At 39.5% G+C, this 24,056-nt stretch overlaps 3 protein-coding genes across 7 annotated transcripts; all 3 read left to right on the top strand.

Moving 5' to 3' along the window:
* Positions 1–292: 292 nt before the first annotated feature.
* On the top strand, positions 293–3,750 carry LOC127361797 (uncharacterized). Its single transcript, XM_051396710.1, has 10 exons — positions 293–449; positions 633–938; positions 1,055–1,108; positions 1,218–1,247; positions 1,371–1,487; positions 1,577–1,601; positions 1,705–1,745; positions 1,834–1,884; positions 1,992–2,104; positions 2,876–3,750. The coding sequence occupies exons 1-10, from the start codon at positions 401–403 to the stop codon at positions 3,005–3,007; spliced, it is 918 nt and encodes a 305-aa protein (XP_051252670.1). The 5' UTR covers positions 293–400; the 3' UTR covers positions 3,008–3,750.
* A 60-nt stretch (positions 3,751–3,810) lies between these two features.
* spa17 (sperm autoantigenic protein 17) lies at positions 3,811–13,548 on the top strand. 5 transcript variants are annotated; one of them, XM_051396703.1, is made up of 6 exons: positions 3,811–4,315; positions 4,393–4,472; positions 4,589–4,632; positions 5,327–7,106; positions 10,830–11,031; positions 12,571–13,548. In XM_051396703.1, the coding sequence occupies exons 1-6, from the start codon at positions 4,162–4,164 to the stop codon at positions 12,624–12,626; spliced, it is 2,316 nt and encodes a 771-aa protein (XP_051252663.1). In that variant the 5' UTR covers positions 3,811–4,161; the 3' UTR covers positions 12,627–13,548. The 5 variants fall into 5 exon arrangements, with proteins under 5 accessions (XP_051252663.1, XP_051252662.1, XP_051252664.1 ...); XM_051396702.1 differs by having other exon boundaries at positions 10,827–11,031; XM_051396704.1 differs by having other exon boundaries at positions 3,813–4,315; positions 10,827–10,985.
* A 3,180-nt stretch (positions 13,549–16,728) lies between these two features.
* hepacama (hepatic and glial cell adhesion molecule a) lies at positions 16,729–23,737 on the top strand. The gene is made up of 7 exons (XM_051396709.1): positions 16,729–16,972; positions 19,318–19,665; positions 19,984–20,265; positions 21,742–21,832; positions 22,158–22,225; positions 22,384–22,454; positions 22,905–23,737. Exons 1-7 carry the CDS (start codon positions 16,876–16,878, stop codon positions 23,262–23,264), a joined length of 1,317 nt encoding a protein of 438 aa, XP_051252669.1. The 5' UTR covers positions 16,729–16,875; the 3' UTR covers positions 23,265–23,737.
* The last annotated feature ends 319 nt before the right edge of the window (positions 23,738–24,056 follow it).

The raw sequence follows: 24,056 nt of genomic DNA, 5'->3' as shown, positions 1-24,056 counted from the left end.
TGGTGCATCTGCAGATTGGTGTAAACCACATTGCCAAGTATTGTATCTTTTTTTAAGCCAGTGTAAAAAATATGCTTTGCAAAACTAATGCATGAGTAACATTTTTTCTATTGTTAGAGTGTACCTTATGTATAATCAGGTTTGAGAATATGCTTTAGTCCTATTTTCAACAGAAACTTGTTTTGCAGGAAGTCAGGTGCAATAAATGGAAAGTTATGAATTATTTTTACACAGCTCTGAATCCTGTCGCATACCACTTCCTGTTTCCTTACCCACAGTTTGGGGCTTATGAGTGGGTATTTCAGCATTCTACTGCAGGTGCAAGCATCAACAGACTACAAGAGCACCATATATTTGATTGTATGCTTTAAGGAAGCAGGAATCATAAAAACAAGGAACAATGATGATCTCAGTCCACTTCACTTTGCTGTTTTTTTGGGTGGCACAAGGTAAAGTCAATATACTCTTTGTTATTGGACTTCATTTTACCAATTAGGTGTGTTAAATAAATGTACATTTATTCTATAATACACTCATCTATAAAATTGCGCTTGTTGTTAGATATAATTATAATACTAATTATAATATAATGGGGTTTTTTTAGTAGTAGATAAAATGTCCTCTCTTTGCAGATTTTGTGAGCTGTGTTAATATGAAGATACCCGTTGACATCTTGACTGTAGCGTTAGGGGAATCTCTAACATTAAACTGCACCTACAATTGCTCTCTTGGATTTGTTCGTGGCTGTTGGAGTAAAGCATCAGACAACTCTGGCTGCCACGGAATGAATAGCAAAAGCAGCTTTTGCACTGTGTCTCTTCATCTATCAAACGTGTCCACTGAAGATCTCAAGAAGAACTACACCTGCTACACACAACATACAGACGATTTTAAACTTCCGCAAAAAACACAGCGTATTGTTTTACTGCAACTTCAAGGTAGATAAATATTATTATATAAAAATCAATAGAACATATATTGTGTATGTGAACGCAACATGTTAACACAAAGCTAAACATAGATTTAATTTCAGTGTTTGTTTTTGGTTTTTCAGGTCAAACAAGTGCCCCAAACTGGACAGTTACCCCAAAGACTGAAACTACAAATGGTGAGGACCTTGTATGTTCAAAAATATAAATCAAATATTCCACTATTGTAACTATAAATTATTTTGTACATTACTTTTATTTATGTAAACTATGTTCTACATTTCTCAGAAACTCTTCCTGCTAAGCCAAAAGATGGAGGTAAGATGGCACTTCAAAGCAGTGCTGAATATAAAGTTTATTTACATTGATCCTGTATGAATTTATTTTTATATCTATATGTGGAACTAAAAGTCCAAGTCAATACTGTTTCCATGTTAACAGGAGAATTTACTGGAATTAAGGTTTTAGCAGCAGTTACCGTTGCTGTGGCCACGGTGCTTGCAGCATTGGCAGTATATCTGTGTCTGAGTCGGGGAAAACAGAGCTGCAATTGTAAAGGTGAGTACAAAATATTACACTGTGAACATACACTTTTTACTGAAACATTACAATATCTCTAAATCTGTTAATATTGTCACACATTCCAGGGGAGCCAGTTGTGTCCAGGTCATGGTGAGGACTATTTAAGAATGACCATTTCAGCAAATCTGAGTTCAATTACCATTAAAAATCTATAATTTTGCTTAGTTAATTTCTTTATCTATTACCATTTCAGCTCACCACTACCTCCTCACGCTGTCCTCTTACCAGTGAAGGGTAAACAGTTTAAATTATCATAAAATGATGTGCAATGCTTTTTTCGTCCAAATGCAACCCTGCCATTCATACCTGTCATATTCCCCAGGGCCACTGTCAACACAGAGTGACAGAGTGACTTTGAGGATTCCCACACCAGGTAAGATGATCAGCAGTCCCACCACACTTGTTTTCTAACTGACGCTGCATCAATGTTTGACAGAGGACTGACAATTACTGATATATTGAATCATTTCTTTAACCCAGATAATGAGAGTGACACTGAGGTTCCATATGCTGACATAATGATCACCGTCCGAGGGGTCAGTACACCAGAGCTCACTCAGGTCGGCTACTTGACCTCTGGAGATCAAAAAGAGGTGAGGGACGAGACTTCAGAGGCAACATGTTTGTCAGCTTATTCTCCTATTTTCTATGAGCAACTCTTTGCAGCCGAAGATCATGTGTGTGAATCTAAAGCTGGTAAATATACGTTATGGTGATCACTTTCAACTGGTGTACAAAGGGGGCACAACAAATACCAAGAAGCTTGAATGAATGAGCAGCTATGCAGACAGTTACAGGTTTATGTGAAGTAAGGAGCTACTGTGAGTTGTGAGCATCAGTCATTATGAGGTTGCCAAACAAAAAACATTAATAAACATATTACATATTACATTATGTATTCAGTAAGTATGGAATTGTATAAATAGAAATACAGTCAGTTGCCGTTTATCAGATATCAGATCTACTATCATAGAGTAAATATTAGAAACATCTCTCAGCAATACAATTTTAAAGCGCCATAACTACAGCCTCCAAAAGGACGATGAACTTGAATCAATACCTCTATAAAACAGTTATAACCTTCATAAATCTTTATGCTACTGCAGTGATAAACTGGCAACTGAAGGGATATATAGTTTACATTTTTTACCTTGTTTTTACCAGGTTAGTTTAGGCATACTTAATTATTGTCTTTGATTTGGCTGTTGGTTTGCACATGTGTAGACTTGCAAGGTAAATATGTAAACCTAGAAACAAATAGGGTTTGGAATAATACAAGTGGTTACTTAGAATACAACACATAATACGACCAGTTTTAATATTTTAGTGTCTGATCTTGAGTTTTTTCTCTGCGTCTCCTCCAGTGGTGGGGAGACGATTCAAGGTCTCACCTCCAGGCCTCACGTTCAGCTGACAGACTGCACTTCCCCCAGCCCAGAGAGGTCAGCCGCAAGATGAGCACCAACTCTGAGTATGCAGTCATCACATATGCCTGACAGAGGTCGTTTTTGCTTGAAGAGGAGAGGAGAGAGGAACACGCGTCTGGGTTTTTTTTTTGTGTGTGTGTGTGTGTGTGTGTGTGTGTGAGAGAGAGAGAGAGAGAGAGAGTGTTATACAGTGTTGGGCTAGTAACTCAAAAAATTTAAGATATTACTCATTACTCATATAATCAAAGTAATTACTTTACTTATTACTCCCTACCAACAGTAATTAGTTACACTACTAGTTTACCTCTCTGCTACTCCCCACAAAATTGGTAATTGTGTCCTTTCCCCCCAAAATTTCTGACTTATGACAATTAAAATCCAGTTTTGTTTGTTAAAATCAAATTAATGGAACATTTTCAGCTACTGAATGTTTCCGTCTTCCAAACTAGTTTCCACCACGATTACAAAAATAAATCCAAGGTAGTGATTGTATTGTTGGATTTCAAATCAATAGAGGGTAACAACAAAATAAATATTAAATTATTTTTTGGAGGAGTAACTGTAATATTATTACTGAAAAGCATTAGTAATTAGTTACACTAGTAGTTATTGGGAAAAGTGATATTATTACTGTAATATTATAACTAGTGATGAGTTACTACCCAACACTGGTGTTATAACATGCTAGTACGCGTTATGTGTCTTTTTATAAAGTGATGCTATTTTATATTTACGTATTAATAGTGTTTTCTCGTGTGCTCTGTGTTTATAATGAACCCGCATTTATTACAAATAAAGCCATTCATGTTTGAGCCTCGTCAGTGTCCGTAGTTTGAACCGTTGCCTAGAGACAGTTATCAACAAAAACACAGTTGCTAGCTGTAACATTTAAAAAAAACAAAGGTGGATACGAGTTGCAAGTAATGTCAGGTAACATGTGTAATTAATTGCTCATGTTCTGATATTTTCTTAATATTTATGAACATATACTTCAGCTATTTAAGTGGTTTCTGGCGAATACATCATAATATTTAACTACAAACGTCAAGGTAACGTAATCTGTTTAAAGTTCCCAGTGCTAGCTATAGGTTAGCTTCTCTCAGCTCCTACGTTACACATCAGGAAGAAAGTAAACTACTGAGAAAAACGTCGACTTCTCCTGGTTAAATATCTCTAGCTTTCACTGAACTTACCGCCCCAGTGTATCCTAAAAAAAAAAAAAAATGTCAGTGCCCTTTTCCAACACCCACCTGCGGGTCCCGCGAGGTTTTGGTGCCATCCTGGAGGGTCTGACCAGAGAGATCCTCCGAGACCAGCCTGAAGACATTCCTAAATATGCTGCACATTACTTCGATGCTCTTCTCAAACAAAGAGAAGGTAACTGCAACTTTACAGGTAAAGGTACAAATGCAATTGTTTGCTGTCAAATAATTGTATTAATTGCTTGCCTGTAGATAGTGGCACAGACCCTGCAGAGTGGGCTGCTAGACTGCAGGATAGATTCTACAACAACCATGCATTCAAGGCTACTGAGGTACTAAATATAACCTACAGTATAGGCATCTATCACCATAACTATACCTTTCCATATTACATATGTGTGTGTGTTTATTTACCATTACACCTTTGTTGTTGCTTTTTCCCCAACAGGCTAGTCCTGAAAGAATAACTGCATCGGAGGCGACCTTTTCCAAGTGAGTTTCAACTTATGTGCTATCAACAAACCAGGAGGATCAACAGGAGAGGGAGAGGATGGACACAAGGGAAAGAATAATAACAAGGGACAAGCGAGGAAGAAAGGAGAATAAAATATTATATTTTCACACTTAATACACAAAGGTTTACATTTTGAGTTGTGTGAGGTGTTCTGTAGACATGGTTGTTATTATTTTCCCTTACTGGCAGTAATGAAAATGAAATATTTAATAATTCAGAAAAATTAAAAAACCCAATCTTAAGAATAATTGCAATTATCATGGCAGCATGACTCAACAGATACATCTGCAATGAGGTTTGGATATATATGCATTAACCCAACCTCATGGAAGGTTTTAAATGCTAAAAAAATAACCAGAGATTGGGATTTTTTTTTTATTTAAAGCAAATACAGAAGAATTGCTTTAAAATAAAAATAGTCCTATGTCAACCTTTCAGACAGGTACAGATAAAGCAAAAATACATTGTGGAGGCCTGGAACTAGCACCAAACGTCAGCTCAGTGTTGAAAGCGCTTTCAGGTTTGCAGTGTCAAAGGTGAGAGGAAAGGGCAGACAGGCATTATGACATTATGACATCAAAACAATAGTTTTGAAGAAATATCACTTAAATCACTATTATCACTTAAATTATTATCATAATCTCTCACCTTTCGTTTTGATGTACTTTTTAGAGAAAAATCATACGAGTCCCAAACTGAAGATGAATCCAGTCATTCAGTAGAAGCCTCAAATCTTCCCACCACACAGCCTAACGTCTCTGAAGAGGTTGATTTAACTGAAAGCACAGGAGGAGAAGAAGAAGGAGAAAAAGAAGAAAAACATGATATTACAGAAAAACTAGTTATTTCAACAGAAAAGGGACTTTCAGAAGAGGAATCACTGAACCTGCCTGTACAGCCAGATGAACTGAGTGCGACAGAGGAGGAGACAGACCCAACAATAACTACATTTGACCCAGCTGACAGGGCAGCTAATGAAAAATATATTCTGTCTGTTCTAGACCAAGACATACCTCAGTCTGAGTTAGAGCCCACTGACTTGTTATCATCAGTCAGAGGGGTTTCGAATGTAGATGTGTGCGCTCAGGAGTTAGAAACAGTAGAAGATGACGGAGCTGATAAACAAGAGACTGCAATTGTAGATGAAGAGATTGTTGTCGCAGAGGGAGAGGAAAAAACTGAAGTTGAACCAGTGGAGGTCTTTCCATATTCTGGGCTAGCTGATGTGGATGTTTGTGCTACAGAACTTATAGGAACAGAGAGAGCAATCGAAGGAACCACTGCTGAAGATACACATGTCATGGATGAGGAAAGCTTGCAACCCCGACTTGAGGAAACTGTTGTACAGTCATCATTGCCTCAGTCTGAAACCCATGAGGACAATCAACAAGAAGCAGAAGACCAGTCTGAAAAAACAAAGGAGGAGGAAGGAACAGAGGCTGAGATTTCTTCTGGGAGAATGCACGGAAGTTTAACTCATATAGAGGGTCGTTTAGAAAGTAATGTCATACAAAATGAGGATTCATTGGTTGAAGTCAGCTTTGAAGATGTTCCAGAGGCTCGGCAGATTAAAGAGGTTGGGGAGAATCAGCCAGAGGACGAGGATTCAGTGGAGCAGACTAAGATATTAGAAATACAACAGGAGGAGGAATCCAAGGAAGTTACATCAGTGGCAACACACCAAAATATATCAGGTTCACAAGACCACAATGAGCCGGAAATGGTTAGAGTTGAAGAGGAAGTTAACCCTGAAGGGGAAGAAATGGAAAGTCAGCATGAAGTATTTGATATAAGGAATGAGAAGGTGGACACAAATGACTCTAATTTAAATGATAGTGAGGATGATGAGCCTGGAGAAGGTGTTAAAACCATCAGCTCATCACATCAGCCCACCTCCGAGGCAGACGAAAAGAACAAGGAGGATGAAACCGATCATGAAAATGAAGATAACAAGAAGATAAGTGAAGGCGAATTTCACCAGAGCAAGTCGAACGACACTGGCTTTAAAGAAGAGGGAACAACAAACTCAGTAGGAGGAGACAAAGAGGACATATGTGAGGTGGAGGATCAAGAAATGAATGATGGTGGTGCTGAGAATCATTTATCACAATTAACCCAGTCAAATATATTAACTGCTGCAGCGGAGGCAGAGAGTGAAACTTTAGAGGCAAGTGCGCAACATCTACCAGAGGAGAACGAGGAGAGTCAGAGACCACTTGTAGAGTCACAGGCAGAGGATACAGTGGTACAAAAAGAGGACACATCACAGGAGAGAACATCAAAAGCAGGGGGACTTGTTGAAGAAGAAAAGATTGATTCTGAAATACAAGAGAAGAGTGATGCAATGTGTGAAGAGAGCAACATCAGTCCCACTCAAAGTGCAGATCAGCCGGCTGCTGACCACCAAGGGGAGGAAAGGCCACTTGAGTCTGAAGGCGACAGTGGTGACAAGGTAAAGTTTGATGCTTCTTCTCAGTGATTCATCGTATTTCACACACGCCTCAACATTAGAGATCTTTTCAATGAGAAAATAGTGCAGACAGTTTAACATTTAGGACCATGACATGTATTATTTAGAATATAATAGAGACTGTCTCAACTCACCACATCTCCTCCACTTTTATCAGCAGGCTGAAGATAAATGTTCAGTTTCAGACAGAGGTGTCTTTAGCTCCGGTACAGTTTGCTCTGGTCCCATTCCTGTCTCAGGTAGCCTATATAAATAAACTTTTCAAGGACGAGTCTGATCAACAGTGGCCCTCATTTTTTTCCCCCTGAACTCTCTAGGGGTAGGTGATTGAAAATATCTCCAAAATAGTTCATTTCTGAGATGACGTATGACGGTTGCTCTGATAAACTTTGAATGTCATCGAGAGGGTCATAATTGAATCAACTGAAATGTGCAGAAATGGTAGTTTGAGTCTGGAAGTTCACCCTGATCTGTGTCTTTGTTCATATACGGGCATGTTCAAGATGCCATGTGAGGACTTCGCTCTGCCGCATGCTCATGAAACTGTAATAATGTGGCTTTGTTAGTGCCAGATCCGCTCTCCTCTTGGGAGCCACCACAGCCTCCACAGATTGAAACTTGATGCTGTAATCTATCATCGTAAAAGACAGACTGAACAATTCGTCTTGTGAATTAGGCCTTTAACATTTTCACTGCTGTCACAGTTAGCCCCGTCTGATTTGTCTGGACCAACAGGGCTCCAAACGCAAAGGGAGGGAGTGTAGGAAGGGGGTACTAAGAATGTTACCATGGTAACCCCTCACCATTCTGCACTCTCTTAGTGTCGTCATGGAATTAATAGGAGATGGTGATGCTGATAGTTGCTATGCACCATCTGTATCAGTAATCTACCTTTAATAGCAGTTCCTAACTGACTGATTAAACAGTAAAACAGCACTTTCTGTATTTATACATACAGTGCTCTTTTGTATAGTCTTGCTTAGTGGCAGAATTTATTTCAGCTGGAACAAAGCTACCACAAACTGTACAATATATAGGCCATCTATTCTAACGGTGACCTAGCTGCAGTAACTCAGATGCCTTGTCTGTTTTTTTATTTAAATTTTCCATCCTTTAACTCACTGCTTACAAATGCGCACAATAATGATCCTCTACTCCAATCATCTCAGCAAGAACTGTCTTTGATACACTAATGATTGGGCTAATATGAGCAGAGTTATTATATCATGATTGATTACAGTTAATTTAATTACACAGTGGTTATTCCTACAAATTAACAAATTGAAATGATTAATAAAGCAAGTCAGCGTAGTGAAATCAGGCGCGAGGCTAATGTAACATATTGTTTGAATAGCTGGTTAGTAAACCAGCAGGAGAGCGTTAATGTCAGAGATATAACTCAGATAAATGGACGCTTTCTGTTTCTCTCCCTCTCCGTCTTGTCTCTGAGGCTGGCAGAGGAGTGTGGGCGGCCATACCAGCTGGGATCAGAGGGATGGAGAGGGCTGTTAGCTCACTCTGCCTCTAATAAATTTATAACACCTCCTAGTGTAAAACAGACCAAGATGCTTACACTGTTTTATTTTCACGCTATTAGTAGAACTTGAAAGTCAGCAATAATTGTTTTATGACCATCTGGCTTTAACATAGTATTTCTATGTTGGTCATCTGTTATTTGTGGGGAGTTTTATTGTTTATTTATTAGTAACACTGCAACTTTTTTTTCCATTTTTATGATGCCCAGTGCATGTGGTAGTCTCGTTGTGTTTTCCTTATTCATATCCAGACTGTATAGTTCCTCATTTTCACTTGTGTCAAACTTTAAACCACACAGTCTACATGTTCAGCCTATTTCAGTTACTTTTCAGGCTTTGCACAGTGAATGTTGAGGTCTGTTACAGGTCTGTAACAGTGATGTGAACACAGTAGGTCAGCAGCCTTAATGAGACTGAAAAGATGGAACACATGCTGTCATGTTTGTAGGAGGTCTCTCTTTCCCTCCCTCCCTCTTTTTCCCTTCCTCTCTCTCTGACTGTATGTCTCTCTCTCTCTCACTCTGTGCGTGAGCGGGTGTTACTGAACATACACTGATTGTTAGTAAGAGCCAGTGAGGCATCTGTATTATACCGGAGACTCATTTAAAGAGAGGGTTTGCTGGGTCCACATAGAAATAGAAAGTCATACTAGGTCAGCTCACCTGAAGACTGAAGTCATCTCTCAGTAAGACATGGACTGTCACAATGTAAGTAGAAGCTTCAGATGAACTTTTTTAACTAGTTCTTTTTTGTAATTTTTTGGTTGTTTTTAATCACTTCTAATTGGGCAATACAGTTTGTTAGTTGCTAATGGTGTACTAGTGTTTGGTTGCCCTCAAACTGCCATGTGTGTGTTGTTGAATTTTGTTCTTTTACTAGAGTAAAGTAAGTTATCTTAACCATTTGAATAATTATGACTCACAAATGGTACATTTTTCATGGAAAACTGACCACATAAAGTCAGGTAGCCCCTAGGATTATATAGTTTAACTAATTCCACACACCTTTCAAGCTAATTTCATCATAAACCAATAATATTACATGGGATTTGCATCAGAATGTTTCAAATCAATTTGTGTCTATGGACCCTGAGGCAAGAAAAACAATAAGACTCCTGAAAAAGGTGTGAAGCAGCAAAATCCAGTGCATCTCTGCTGCTGCAAAAAAGCTGAATTCTGGCTGCTCAGTGAGCAGTCAGACAGAGAGGCTAATGAATGCTGACTGAACAGGTGGGTGGTCACACTCCTACACTGGAGGGGTTTCACTGGAGACATGATGCACTGCTTCACCAAGGTAGTGGGATGACAGTGGGCTCATTCTGTGGGCTGCCTTTGTGTGAAATGTCAATCTGTTATCCATAAGCAAAGCACGGGGTGTAGCCGATATGTGTTTGCCACAGAATTTGAATTGGTGTTTACATAACTCGTCGACAGCCTTGGCGCTATTCCATTGACACTTTATGACAAGCCAGAATATCTCTTCCGCCCACCCCATGTTTCCTTTGGGACAGTGGATGCTGTACTTTTTGTCACTGAATTAGTTGCTGGTGTTGACTGCAGCAGCATTTTCGCTGGGTCATTCTTTTCGGTTCAGGTTGGAGAGCAAGATTTTTATTTTTTTCTCTTTGAAATAAATGTTAATCCTAACACTTTTTAACCATACCTCCAGTTTATTTGAAATAATAAAAAAAAAATTATTATCAAATATATTTTTACACTAATCTTGTTTCTGACAAAAAAAAACAGAATAATGTATTTTGTGTAATTAACAATGATCAGTGATCACGCAATATATATCTGCTAAATGTGCCATGGCTTTTTAAAATGCTTTTCAAAAAACACAGCAGACAATGATAGTTCATTATAAATTAGGCTGACTCAGACATGTTTTTACCAGCAGTGTATTATACAGTATATGACAAGAGGAGAATGGAAGAGAAAAATGGAGGCAATGTGGGTTATTGACCTCCTGAGAGCCCCATTGAAGTCATGTAATAAGGGTGAGCCACTCTGCAACAATCACACATCCCTCGCTGTCCAAAAGAGTTTTGCAGCAGATACAGTTAAAAAAATATGATTCTCCAATGTTCCAGAAAAAAAACATCCTCATATGGTCATGTAATATGCTACCCTTCTGTGATAAACTTCTACTTTTTTGGCCCCCTCAGCAGGAGGACTGCAGCCGGCCCCAGGAGGAGGAGGACATCATGGACATCCCACTGGATGACCCCGAGGCCAACAGGGCTGCTGCCAAGATCCAGGCTGGCTTCCGTGGCCACATGACCCGTAAGAAGATGAAGCCGGAGGACAAAGCAGAAGGGGAGGAGGTGAGCAGCACTGGGGATGTGCTCAACGGCAGCCAGGGGGACACAGGTCAGTGGTGTAGGACCATAAGACTAGGTCACATAATGCCGTTAAAGAGGGCATTATGGCTAGTGACTGTAAGGATGGTAGCAGGGGCTCCCATCAGAAGCTGTAAGTACAGTAGATAACTAAAGGTAAGTGATGAAGAGCACAAGCTGCTTATTTGACCATAAAGACAGTCTAATAAGACTTAAAGTTAAAGCAATTCAAGATCCTATATAGTATAGGGAAGCAAATGTCAGGCTTAATACAATAAGTAAGCATAAGCATAGTTTTATGTTAAGAATGTCCTGCATGTTGTTCATTGAGCATTAGTCTTTGCTTTTAGAGGTGTCCTATTTTAAGATGTTAGAGGTACAATTGTACCTTTATCCAGAGCCGAACATTAATGCAGGAACACAAACTGATTTACGGTTTTACACATTACAACAAGAAACCATTTAAAAGCTATACATAATTAAATACACCTATTAGAGCCCCTTATGGGTTATCCCAAGTGTGATTAATGCAATACATAACTGAGTGGCGCATTTAATTACCCCATAGGTTCCTCCAGCAACAGATGATTGAATCTTTCAGTATTTTTTTTCTGTTAAAGGGGTCATAAATGAATCTGCTTGTAGATGTGTCGTTAAGTCAATATAGAGAAAATATGTTTGCCAGAGTTTAGTTTACCTGGAAAATGTTCCAGTTACATTCTCACAATGGTAAAAATGTTTTCTTAATTTTTATTTCATAAAGCCATGGAGGTGTTAATAGTTTGAGAATTCAGTTATTTGTCAGAAAATGTTTTGCTGTTTTGTCCTTAGGGCGCAAGCAAAGGTTGCATTTAGATTACATATTATCCTTATACAAGCAAAAATCAAACATCTCTTAAAAGGACAATGCTTAAAGAAAAGAAACTCATCATAGTTCAAAATTGGATGAAATTTAAATTAAAACTCAACATATTTACATCCAATGTCCCCACAAACAGATTCCCAGCCCTCAAAATTTTATTAACTTAAAAAAGCAGCATTTTCTTTGGGGATGTGGCTGACACGAGGGATTCTCGTCAATTATCCTCCCTAACCCAGTTGCTGGCTGCCTTGTATCCTTATGTAGGAGATGTATTTATAGCTCCAGGTGCATTAGGTACAGTATATGCTTCAGAGGGCCAAGCAGAATTAATGGACCTGTCGGGCTGGAACAGAGCATTACAAGCACCTCCCATTGGGGGAGACCCCCTTTTCACAACAGAATTGGTTTTTTTTAGCTCATCAGTTATGTCATCCAAGTTCTCGGCATTGCAAAGTACTTAGAAAGAACTTAGAAAAAACAGATATTTGCATAATGGAAAACTTCACCTCCTTTGAAAATCCTCCTTAAGTAGCAACTCAATATCAAGTTTCCTGCAAATGTGTTTTTATAATAGATCCACCCACAACTAACCTTACAGTTTGTGACTGTGCATTCAAGCCTTTCACCTTGACGACAAGAGTGCACACAGAAACTGTTCTTTCCAGGCTGCGCAGTCCATAACTACGCCTTGTCTATTTCTGTTTTTAGAGACAGGAGGATCGGGGGCAGTAGAGAGAGACGACACATCTGTGCCAGAGCAGTGACGCCCCTGTCCTGACCTGGATGAAGAGAAAGAGGGGAAGTGAGGTAGCGAGAGATGGCTGGCATAAGCCGGCTGGGCTGGCTTTCAGGCACACCTTTTTACCCCAGGAGTCATTTTCTTTTTCCACACAAATTAGCAGTAGAAAATGAAGCGACAGTTTTGAGGGTGTGTTATGTGAATTTTTGTGAACTTTAACACTCCTTCTCTGCTTCTCCAGCAGTACGGATGTCTTTGACCCAGAATTTGCAACTCACTGCATGTACTTGTGAAACTTCTGGTAGTGTGCTAGTTTTTAGATGATGATCTGTGAATGTGAAAATGAATGTCCTCTAAATGCTAAACAGGGCTTATTTTGGATGGATCAGTTCATACCATCTGTGTATAAACCTTGTATGCATCAGCGTTAGACTTTGCGTAATTAGTGGCTTAAATTATTTGTTATTTTGCGTTGTTTTCTTGTGTGCTTGTATCTTGACTATTATTTACCTATTTGACTTGCTTACAAAAATGATTAAAACATCAAAAACATCAAAAGAGAAGTAGCTATGTATGTTCTATTTATTCTAAGTTACTCAATTCAGATTGCATTTGCCTTGATTATCTTTTTGATCACATGATAAGTAAGTTCTCTTTTCACCTTTTCAAGCATTTTCTATAAATCTGATCTTCCAGAACAGTAAGCATGCAGTAATTACACTTTTTTTCCAGATGCATTTGGTACAGCTTTACCTTATGAGACACTGGTTCAATATGCTCTGTTGTTGTGTTGGTGGGTTCGACTTGTTTGACTTGTTAAATCAGGTGTGTGAAATTTCATTGTTAAAGATTGCAGAGCCATCATGCTTTAAAACTGATTAAATAGTACATTGCTGAACTTTGCTGTAGAGTCATGGCATTACACTAATAAATCCACCTTAAATATATGGTGAAATGTCTGCTTTAAACTTCATTAATTCAAGTTCAAGTATCTGTTTGTTTCAAACAGTACCTTTTGTGTCATCTGTCACATCCATCTTTATTCTTCAACTGAACGGTAAAGGTGAGATGTTTGTATATTACAGAACATTACAGCAGCCAAAGCTGCTCATTTTCCCTTTGTCTCTGCAACATAAGCAGGGTTGCTAATTGGAGAGAGCAGTTTCCATGAAGCTTCAACAATGTTTTGTTTCCCGTGTGGCTCTCTTGCACAAGGAATCTCATGAATAATTCATCACATATAACTGTGCATTTCTCATATTTACAACTACCAGTTACACAAGACAAATTAATTGACTTTTTACTGATAATAATAGCTATGCGATTAGGCCATTTAAATGAGTACATTGTACGCAGTTGCAGACACTGGATTCATTAAACTATAAAATGTTTTCATCCTACCAACATCATAAACACATACAGCACTGAGTGATGTGTGTACCTGTCGGATATTTTGCAATACATGGTCTACCTTTATTGCAATAAGGCTGTTGAAATCACAAAAGAACAACACAATTTTTGCCCAGGCAGTCTTGTTTGCTTTATGAGAAACAGGCTAGAGCATCTTCAGTCTCCCAGTGCTCCCACTCAGCCCACCTACACACATCTGAGCCATACAGCACTCTGCACAAACTCAAACTGTACATGCATTCTCACACAGGAAAAACACAACCCATACTTTAGTATGCAGATCCCACTCAAGTCACTCATTCTCACTGTCGAGCACACATGCCAACACACACAAACACACACACACACACACACACACACACACACACACACACACAAGTGTCACCAGCTGTAGAGCTGCTCTCAGTGGTTTTGCAAAGCCAGAGTGCAGAGCACTTCCTTCTCACGCTGACATTCCTCCTCCACCGCGCTCTCATAAATATCCTCTATGGGTTTTATATGGACCTATTCTCTTTTCTCCTACTCAGTCCCAGAGGTGCCACGGCCACGTTTTCCTGTCTCTTTAATGACTGTGGGTGAACAATCAATAATCTGCACACCTCCAAACATAGCACAACACCCACTTGGTGCTGTAGATTGAATTCTGAGAGTGAGGGAAAAGGCATTTTTTTCAAAAAAGAGCCTGAAAATCATGTTGATTAGGGTCTTAATCACCACGTGGGTCATGTGAACAAGGTTGTAGCCTAAAACATACCACGGTGGAGCAGAGAATAATAGTTCCGTCCCTGTTACAACTTGTTAAGCTGAACGTGGACTATTTTAGGAGTGGATCATATGAAAGATCTGCTTGGTTGGTTTGTTCTCTTTCTCAGACAGCTTGTCAGTGAGAGAAAAAAGTCCTTGTGGTCTCCTGGGTGATAATTAAAGATGAAAAAGCCAGGACAGACAGCAGGGGGCGCAATTATCTGCTTTCCAGTGGTTATGCCACTGGCCCGCCATCTTAGGATATGCAGTATCTTAAATACTAAGTAGGTTACACAACTTAGCAGTAATGAGAGGATATAAATGAGAGGGCTTTATTGCCACAGCTGCATAAACAACACCCGAAATATCACCATCACTTAGACTGTAAACTAAAGGAAACCAAAAAGATGTAACTGTAAAGATAGATTTTGTCACATCTGTATGTGTGAGTCACATCAGCAGTGCCGTTGAGGACTAAATGTGACAATGGTTTCTGTCACCAAAACTGACTGAGACACACAGGCCCCATCTGTGCTCCCTCTCTCCTTCTCTATTGACTGGAAAGAGTTCCCCTTGATTTAGAGTGTGTTAGAAGATGAGAGGCACAGGGAGGTGCTGCTTTTACTGAGGGCAGAGGTGGAGGGGAGAGGTTCAGCTTTGATGGCCCACTACACAGGAGTCTGAGTCCTGGGAGAGCGGTGGTGAACGGCAGCTGTTCCCACATTCCTGCAGCTGTCTGTCAACCATGCTTCCTCCTCTGCATAAAACCTCCCTTTTTTGTCAAACAAAATGTTCTTAAAAACTCTAACAATAAGCTTTCTGAAAGTGGGAGAGATGACTTATAATCAACTGACTCATCAATGCAAACAAGCTAATGCCTTAATCTCAAAAAGACTGTGAAAAATAAATTATGTTACGTATACTTTATTCAAGGCATCAGCTCTGATACAATAGAAAGTCACAGTCTAACTAACAAAAAATTAGAACAGGGAGATAGGTAAAAGATCTAAAGCGCTAAAATCCTCAAAACAAAATACTGTGTTGTACTGTATACATTTTACAATTGCCTGTCGTTTTCATGATGAGTGCCAGATGTTTTTCCTATTGTTTTACTTACAACATTTAGCCCATGTGATGCACTGCTTCTTCTATTTTTTTCACATGCATGTTGGATATTTAAATTACAAGAAACAAAAAGAGCAAAAGTGTAGTTAAAAAGCCAAAACTTTAACATCAATGCCTGGCCTGGCAGCTTTGCTTCCTTCTCCTCACGCCTCCATCAGTTGACTGTCTTAATGTAGCTTCTACACCACCTAGAGGACAAAATAGGTACAAACACTCTTTTTCATTTGATTCCTGTATTTGTTGCTAATATTAGTATGTATCTCTCAGAAATGTTCTGTACCACTGATCATGCACCTGACAGGTGCAGCAGCTCAGAGTAGATCATATACTTTATGTGTTTGTGTGTGTGCGGGTCAGCACCAGGGTTGGTTGCCAAGTGACAAATTGGGAGTTTTTTTGTGAGGCTCCAGTACAGAAAGGAGTTTGCACAATGTGACAAAAGTGGGCCAAAGAGGGGGAGGTGAGTTGTTTTTCAAACTCAGACATTTCAGAGCTTTAAGTGGGACCCTTTCAGAGCCGCTGTTTTGGCTGAAGTACAGTAATTCTTCCCAGCAGGAATTCCTGCAAAGTAGCTCAACTCAATATTGAATTCAGCTCTTTAATGGTTTGCTTTGAGTGTAAAAAGAGGACAGCGCTTTTTTATTTACAGGAAGCTTTGAAAAATAATAGACAGTTTAAGATAAATAACTGCCCCCCAAAAAAAGCAAACACTATTTTCTTTGAGCTCCTTTCTGAAAAGGCAATGTGGAGTGGAAGAGAGGAGCTCATCTACACTATGTTTCTGTCTCACACAAACACACACACATACACACACACAGTTGGCTGTTGTTGGCTGTGACTGGGGTGCTGTGAGGAGAGTGGGGCTCAGTGTGACCAGGCAGAGGCCAGTGTTGCAGGCAGGCAGGCAGTGGAGAGACTGTTGAGCCGTAGAGACGTGCCCAGGGTGGATAAACCATGCTCACTAAGTGGGAGAAAGACTCTGCCCAGGACACAAGATGAAGGTGGAGAGGAAGACCTCCTCTACAGGCGACAGTTTCACTGACATTCCTCCACTACTGACGCTCTTTGGCCTCCTCCTCCTTCTCTTCACAGGTAAGTCCAAACATTTGTCAGCGTTAGCCAGAAAACAGAAGATAAAGAGTCTCTCTGAGGCTGTGCTGTCTTTCAGATGATGACAGAACAAGTGGATTCCTCTTCAATTCTGACAGTTTATTAACGAGCAAGGAGAAACCTGAGTGGAGCTCATTATCAGTAATTATCCTTTCAATTAACATCTTTTTACAGTATTTTATAGGCTTTGCTTTACTTTCTTTGTTTATGTTAATTCTGTGTCACTTAAAAACAGATCAAAACTCATATTCTTACTCTTTTTGAAGTAAAGTTAATCCAGCTTAAATTAGTTGCAGATGGATTTTTTATTTTTTTTTTTGTCCTTTTGCTCCACAAGCTGGCGGCACAATGGATTCGTTCATGGGTGGCGCTCTATATTGGGCCCCCATCACCGACTCAAAGGAGCCTGGAGTGGCCATTGTAGGTGTGTGAGAAAGTGATGTGTAGGTTAAGTGTGATGATATCAAGTTTTGTTGAGAGCTGATGAATAGGGAAAGGCCTGCTTTTTTTGAGTGTGGGAAGCTTTTGATGAGTTCATTTGAGGGGTAAAGTGATGTCAAAAGTTTATATATGTGGCGATTCTGGTTTTAAAATGTGTGATTTAATTTTCATGACCGTACCATGGGCCCAATTTACCCGACCAGGGCAGTTTTGGTGGAATCACTGGATCCTGTGTCTCCAACTTCACCAGTGACAAAGAGTTTCTCTTTCTCTCCCTCTCTAACCCTCTCTCACTCTTTTTCGAGGGAGGAAACAAGTTCCAACAATCATGCCCTTTGTCTTATCGCCTTGGCAACCCCTGTCAGGCGGACCAAATGGTTACCACGGCAATGAGGCGATGCCCTGCTAACTGCCGCACTGCAAAGAATAGTGAACAGTGCAGACTCTCTCTCCTCCCTCTCTTCTAGGTTGATCTTTCCATCACTGAGGCCTAACAGTAGGATGCCCCTCACAGGCATCCGGCCAATGTTTAGACCTCTATGTGTCCAGCTACAGCTGAGTTATAGGAACCTCCACTGTGAAGATAATAGCTTTGCTATGTTTGGTTTCCAGGACAGGGCTCTTCTATAAAGGATGAAATGTGGCTCGCACTGTAATACCTTATTCCTGTGTCCCTGTGGGAGGTGGAGAATAATTAGGGAACACAAATCAAAATTAGTGCATTACTTGTTCACAATGAGGGGTCGTAAGGAATTCCTGAGGGGAGTTTCTGAGAAACAGATTAGTGATCAAAACATGGGCCCTGAATCAAAGAAAACGTGTGTGCATATCAGTTTGTTTGCGTGTGTAGCACACAGTAAGCTGAGTGATGTTTGGAGACAAAAATGCAAAAAAAATATATATTAGTCAAGTCTGAAACCAAGAACAAAATATCTCGGAGAAAACCCTCAAGAATGAAAGGCCCTTTGTAACAGCATTAAAATGTAATCTTGAACTTATTAAAATAAAAGGAGTTTGATTTGTATTAAATCCTTTATTCCTTACGTGCAAAATGATAAACAAAAATATAATTTATATGAAATCAATTGTTTAAAAAATTATTTTCACCTTATCTGAACAATTCAAAGTCAGTAGGATCGAATGTTAAATTGGTTAAAAATTGGATTTTACATAAAAAGTAATACTTATAATTTAACTGGGTCTCATTTAATAGGCCTAACACAAAGTTTTCAGCAGTGGTACTTACTGGAAAAACAATGTTGGCATAATAGAAAAATATTAATCTTCTATTTCAATTACCAAAAAAGTTGAAAAAGGCTGCACCCAGGATTTATTTTAAATTAGATATGATACTTTCAATGGACTTTTTTTGTGCAGTCTTCTTTTCTCACTGTTTGACATTTTTCAGTAAACAAATTAACAATAAAATAACAGTTGTGGAAGTTGTGGATGCATCAACATAAAATATGTATTTTAGCGTTTTAAGTAGTTTGACTATTTCAAACTTAAGGACGGGGAGTTCAGATGTATTGTAACAAATGTTTGGGCATGTTGTACAGAATGTCAACTGACTACAGAAATAAAAGAAATGGAGTAACAAGTAAAAATGAAACTTAGTATAGGGCCATTTTATCCATGCTCTCCATGTGTGTTCTTGTAGTAATAGTAGTAATTAGTGTAGCAGTAATTAGTGTGTTTTTGCATAAGTCCTCCATTGTTTCACTCTGTGTGAATAGTTGATTCCTCTGATCTCTGCCCACTAGCGGAGCATCAAAAGCTGCCAAGTGACTGTTCTTTGTTTACTCAGTGTCCCCAAGCAACCTTGTATCCCTCTTTATCTGCTCCTCCTTCAAGACCTCACCACTGTCTCTTTGCCTTTTCTCCAGGTGAGGTGTCAGGGGTGAATGTGACTAGCCAAACTCAGGTGGTGAGGGGCACAGTGGGCAAAGAGGCCCTCTTGTCGGTCAGCTACTCCAGCAGCAGCTCCGACAAGCCTGTGATCAAGTGGCAGATAAAGAGGGACAAAGAGAAACCCATCACTGTTGTGCAGTCCATAGGAACAGACATCATAGGGAACCTGAGGCCAGAGTACCGCAACCGTATCCTGGTGTGTGAGAATGGGTCTCTGCTGCTTCACAACCTGCAGCTGTCAGACGAAGGGTCGTACGAAGTGGAGATCTCCATCACTGATGACACCTTCACTGGAGAGCGCTACATTGAGCTCACTGTGGATGGTATGCTGAGTTACCTTTCTTTTAAAGAGCTGGCATCTCTCCTATTTCACAATATCTGAGCAATCACAGCACAACACTGAAGAGGAGTTATGAGCTAAAAGAAAATCAATACAAGTTGAAAATACACAATCTCGCCCTAGAGAGTGTAATAGTAATACTGGAGTTTCGTTTTTGAGATCACGATACAGTGATTCATATTGTTGGTGGTGTTTTTTTTAAGACTAACTGGGATTACACTTATCAGTTGTTGTTATACAACTAGAGGTCAAACCACCCTCTCATATCCCTCCCATGTCTTTGTCCTGCCATCTTCCTCAGTTCCTGTGTCCAAACCTTACATCCAGATGATGGCCTCGTCTGTCCTGGAGTACAGCGAGCACTTTAACATCCACTGTTCCCATGATAACGGCACAAAGCCCATCTACGGTTGGCTGAAGGGAGGCAAAGTGATGACGAATGACTCACGTCTGATGCTTTCACATGACCAAAAGGTGCTGACCATCTCACGCGTTCTGATGTCAGATGATGACATCTACACCTGCACAGTGGAGAACCCCATCAGCAGCATGAAGAGCATACCTGTCAAGCTCACTGTCTACAGTAGGTGGCATGTTACACCGGTAGGATCTCAAGTTATACATGTTTATATTAAGGATGAAGAAGTAACATCGGCTGGGTTTCTAGCAGAGTATTCAGGTCCTTCACTACAACTACAAGTTCTGCTTTCAAGACTTTACCTTAGTAAAAGTACAGAAGTGTTTTCACTAAATGTTCTTTATAGTATTAATAGTGTAATTACCAATTATATACAATGACCCTTATATTATTAGAAATTATAATATTTGATTATTATTACTTATCCAAACATATGTAAGCAGCATTTTAATGTTGTAACTGGTTGAGGTGTATTTAATAGAAACTTTTTTACATGCTGTTTGGAGGTTTAATCTATAAATAGAAAGCATATTTAATGAGATCATAATATGTTATATATATAATATATATAACTCACATCCCAGCTCATTATAAACTGCTGTACTCATTGTAATGTCTTAAATGTCTTAATTTCTATGCATGTTCTATTGTACCAATTGCCCTATGCTTTGTCTTTAAAAAAGGTACAAAATTGTACTGTAAGTATATGAAATGTAGTTACATTCCAGCACTTGTTTCTACATCTAATAAATACCAACCAACATGAAAATGTATAAATATCCTGAGAATCTAATTATGAAAACTGTACCAGCTCATTGTTCACCAACCATCCATTTTCAGTGGCTAGCAGAAGCAATTATCATCTCATGCTGACCCATACACAAGCAAGCCTGCCTCTCTAACAATGTTGTTTACAACAAGTGCAAATCCAGGCTGAGTGCAGCAGAGTTGGCCCAGAGCGGCTGTTACTGGGCACCAGTATAGAGCCACATGTCAGGCTGAGAGAGAGGGAGAGGCAGTCTAATCCAATGAATGGACAGTTATTTATGAGGAGGGAGCAGAAAAAGTAGGCAGGTGGGGAGGACGCTTTGCCTCAGTGGACCTCAGTAATCCTGACTTCATTATTTGCTGTACTGTGATGTGCTGCATGAAGAGACAGCTACAGGCCCTCAAACTGCTCTCTATTCCCTCTGCATGCATAGCAGCGCGGCACAAAGTCTCAAAGTGACTACCCTAATGTGTTACTTCACTGCACCTTATTCATGCCAGCACACTCAAAAGACTTGGCAAGCAATGTAAAAAAAAAAAAATCTAATGTTCTGCATGCTCCGTATCCTGACTTTGTTTCATTAAAAGCTTACAGGATGTTCCCAATTAACTTTTTCTTTCTTGAAGACACAACTTCATCTAATCCTGTGAACTTTACTTTTCCATGTAAGATATTTGTAAAGCAGGTCAAGCTTTGAAGTTAAATGTGAAGCAAAGGTTCAAGTCAGTGGTTTATTGAGAGTGAAATTGTGTTACCCTGCTGTTACTGACAGAATCCTCTCCATCTTTCTTTCTTTCTTTCTTTCTTTCTTTCTTTCTTTCTTTCTTTCTTTCTTCTGTTCTCATCTACCTCTCTGTATCACTCTGGTTTAGGACGGAGCTCGCTATACATCATTCTGTCCACCGGTGGCATATTCCTCCTTATCACCCTGGTGACAGTGTGTGCCTGTTGGAAACCATCCAAGTGAGAGCTACTCTTTACTCCTGTTCCTATTTTCCCTCTTTTTTCCTTCTCTCTCTCTCCCTCTCTCTGTTTCTTCCTCTCTCTCTCTCTCTCTCTCTCTCTCTCTCTCTCTCTCTCTCTCTCTCTCTCTCCCTCCCTCCCTCTCTCTCTTTGGTTTTGATATTGCACTTGAGGATGTGACTAGAATCTTAAGTAGCTCAACAGTGTTGCCATACTCTGAACATTTGGTGAAAAATGAATCAACAGTGACCTGTAGCTTGTATGAACCACCATTTAGCAGCAAGGTTGGGATGTGTTTTAAGCTGTTTTTTCTTTCCTGCTGTAGAAAGAAGCATCGACCTGTCCCCCAAAGAGTTCCCATCTATATGGAGCAGAGTGAAAATGGCCATGATGGTGAGAAACATGTAACAATGGTTACAGCTGATCATATTTGAATGTGTACAGCACCTTATTAACCTTTAAAACATGTCACACAAAACTCAAGAACAATTTTACTCATTGTAAAGTTAACAAGTCAGCATGTCAAACAATAAAATAAATATCTTTTGCAGTTGATGTTGTTCCCAAACCAACTACACTTGGTCGAAGGAGTCCTATGCCGCTTTATGTTCTCAATGAAGATGTAAGTCACTCTTTTATATTAGTATGCTAACACTTAAGTTAACAGTTAACTTACTAGTTAACAATGCAACTGATGCTGATGAGAAAGTCATTAGTTTGAATTAAAATTGTTTTGCAAATATTTAAAGGTCCAATGTGGAACATTAAGGAGGATCTATTAGCAGACATGGAATATGATACTAATAGGTATGTTTTCATTAGTGTATAAGAGATGGGGATCCCTAAAATCATTAGGATTCATCCTCAGGAACTACAAAATTTAATAGCAATCCATCAATTAGTTGTTGAAATATTTCAGTCTGGACCAAAGTGGTGGTCAGACCTACAGACCAGCACTGCCATCCGTAGAGACACGCTGCTATCAAGGCCAAAAACATACCCTAGTTCATGCTTTTACAAATTAAACACCACAGCTGATGATTGTAACAGGTGTATCTCCATCTTGTTCCAGGAGACTGAGCGTTTGGAAGAATGTTCTGGCAATGCTCTCAGCCAATCAGAAATGAGTATCCCTGCTACCTACGCTCCAGTCCTTCCCCCCTCGTCCAACAGAACTGACCGGCCCATCTGGTCTGCCCCACGCAGATACCCCCGCAGCCCCTCTCCACTGGCACAGCCTCTCCCACAAACGCTTCCAGGGCCTCCACTGCGCCCTGTCCGTTCACCTGCTCACTCCCCTGGTTCATCCCCACGCAGTTTCAGCCCAATAAGAAAAGTCCGTCCTCCAGTAGGTATCCCAGCCAGCCACCTGCCTGTAGAGGCAGAGTGTCCAGACCCCTGTGATCAGACTCACTGTCCATCACAGCAGTGACAGCTGCTTGGATGTATGTTTTCATTCTGAGATATGTAAAGTACATGTATAGTTTGCTGGTGTAATGTTGCGTTACGCAACAACGATAATGGATCTGATGCAGTAGGATAAGAGATGAGCTCACTTTCAGCTAACTCTTTGTCTTTATGTTCCATTATTTATCATCTACTTCTCTATGGCTATGTACAGTATGTCTGTAGTCTTTCGATGATATCCTCTCATATGACAAATTATATTCTGTCCATCAGCACATAGTGTATCTGATGCTGAGACAGTAAAGAATTTCCAACTCTGGTATATATTTTGCTTTTTGATGAATTCTGAATTTTACTGGAAACTTTTGATAAGAACCTGTACATATGTAAGTTAATAGTTTTTGGGGTCAGGATTTTCTTTTGAATAATTTAACCACAAAATGTATTCTCATTCAACATTAGGTAATAATCTAAGGCAATAAAACATTTTAAATAGTTTGTAATTTGTCATCAATTTTGTAACATTTTTACACCACAACCCAGCAAAAAACATTCATTTTCACTCTTTTTGATTTGTATCGTATTGTAACAAAGTAATACCACAAAGTAGAAATGCTTTACCTTCTTTTTACCATCTTTGAAAGGGAGCTAAAGGGGATCTACCAGTCTTGAGTATGAACGTAATTCCTTTCTAGTCCATTAGGTGTCGCCCACACATTTCTTTAAATACTGTATTTCAATGCACACTTGTCAGGAGAGTTCCAGAGAGATAGATATACTTATTTTTCCTGTACCACTTTTGGTCAGCTTTTTTAAT

This window comes from Dicentrarchus labrax, unplaced genomic scaffold (genome assembly GCF_905237075.1).
Source record: "Dicentrarchus labrax unplaced genomic scaffold, dlabrax2021, whole genome shotgun sequence".
Classification (NCBI taxonomy): Eukaryota; Metazoa; Chordata; class Actinopteri; family Moronidae; genus Dicentrarchus; species Dicentrarchus labrax.
The sequence above is the reverse complement of the archived record's forward strand: the minus strand, read 5'-3'. Positions and strand labels throughout refer to the sequence as shown.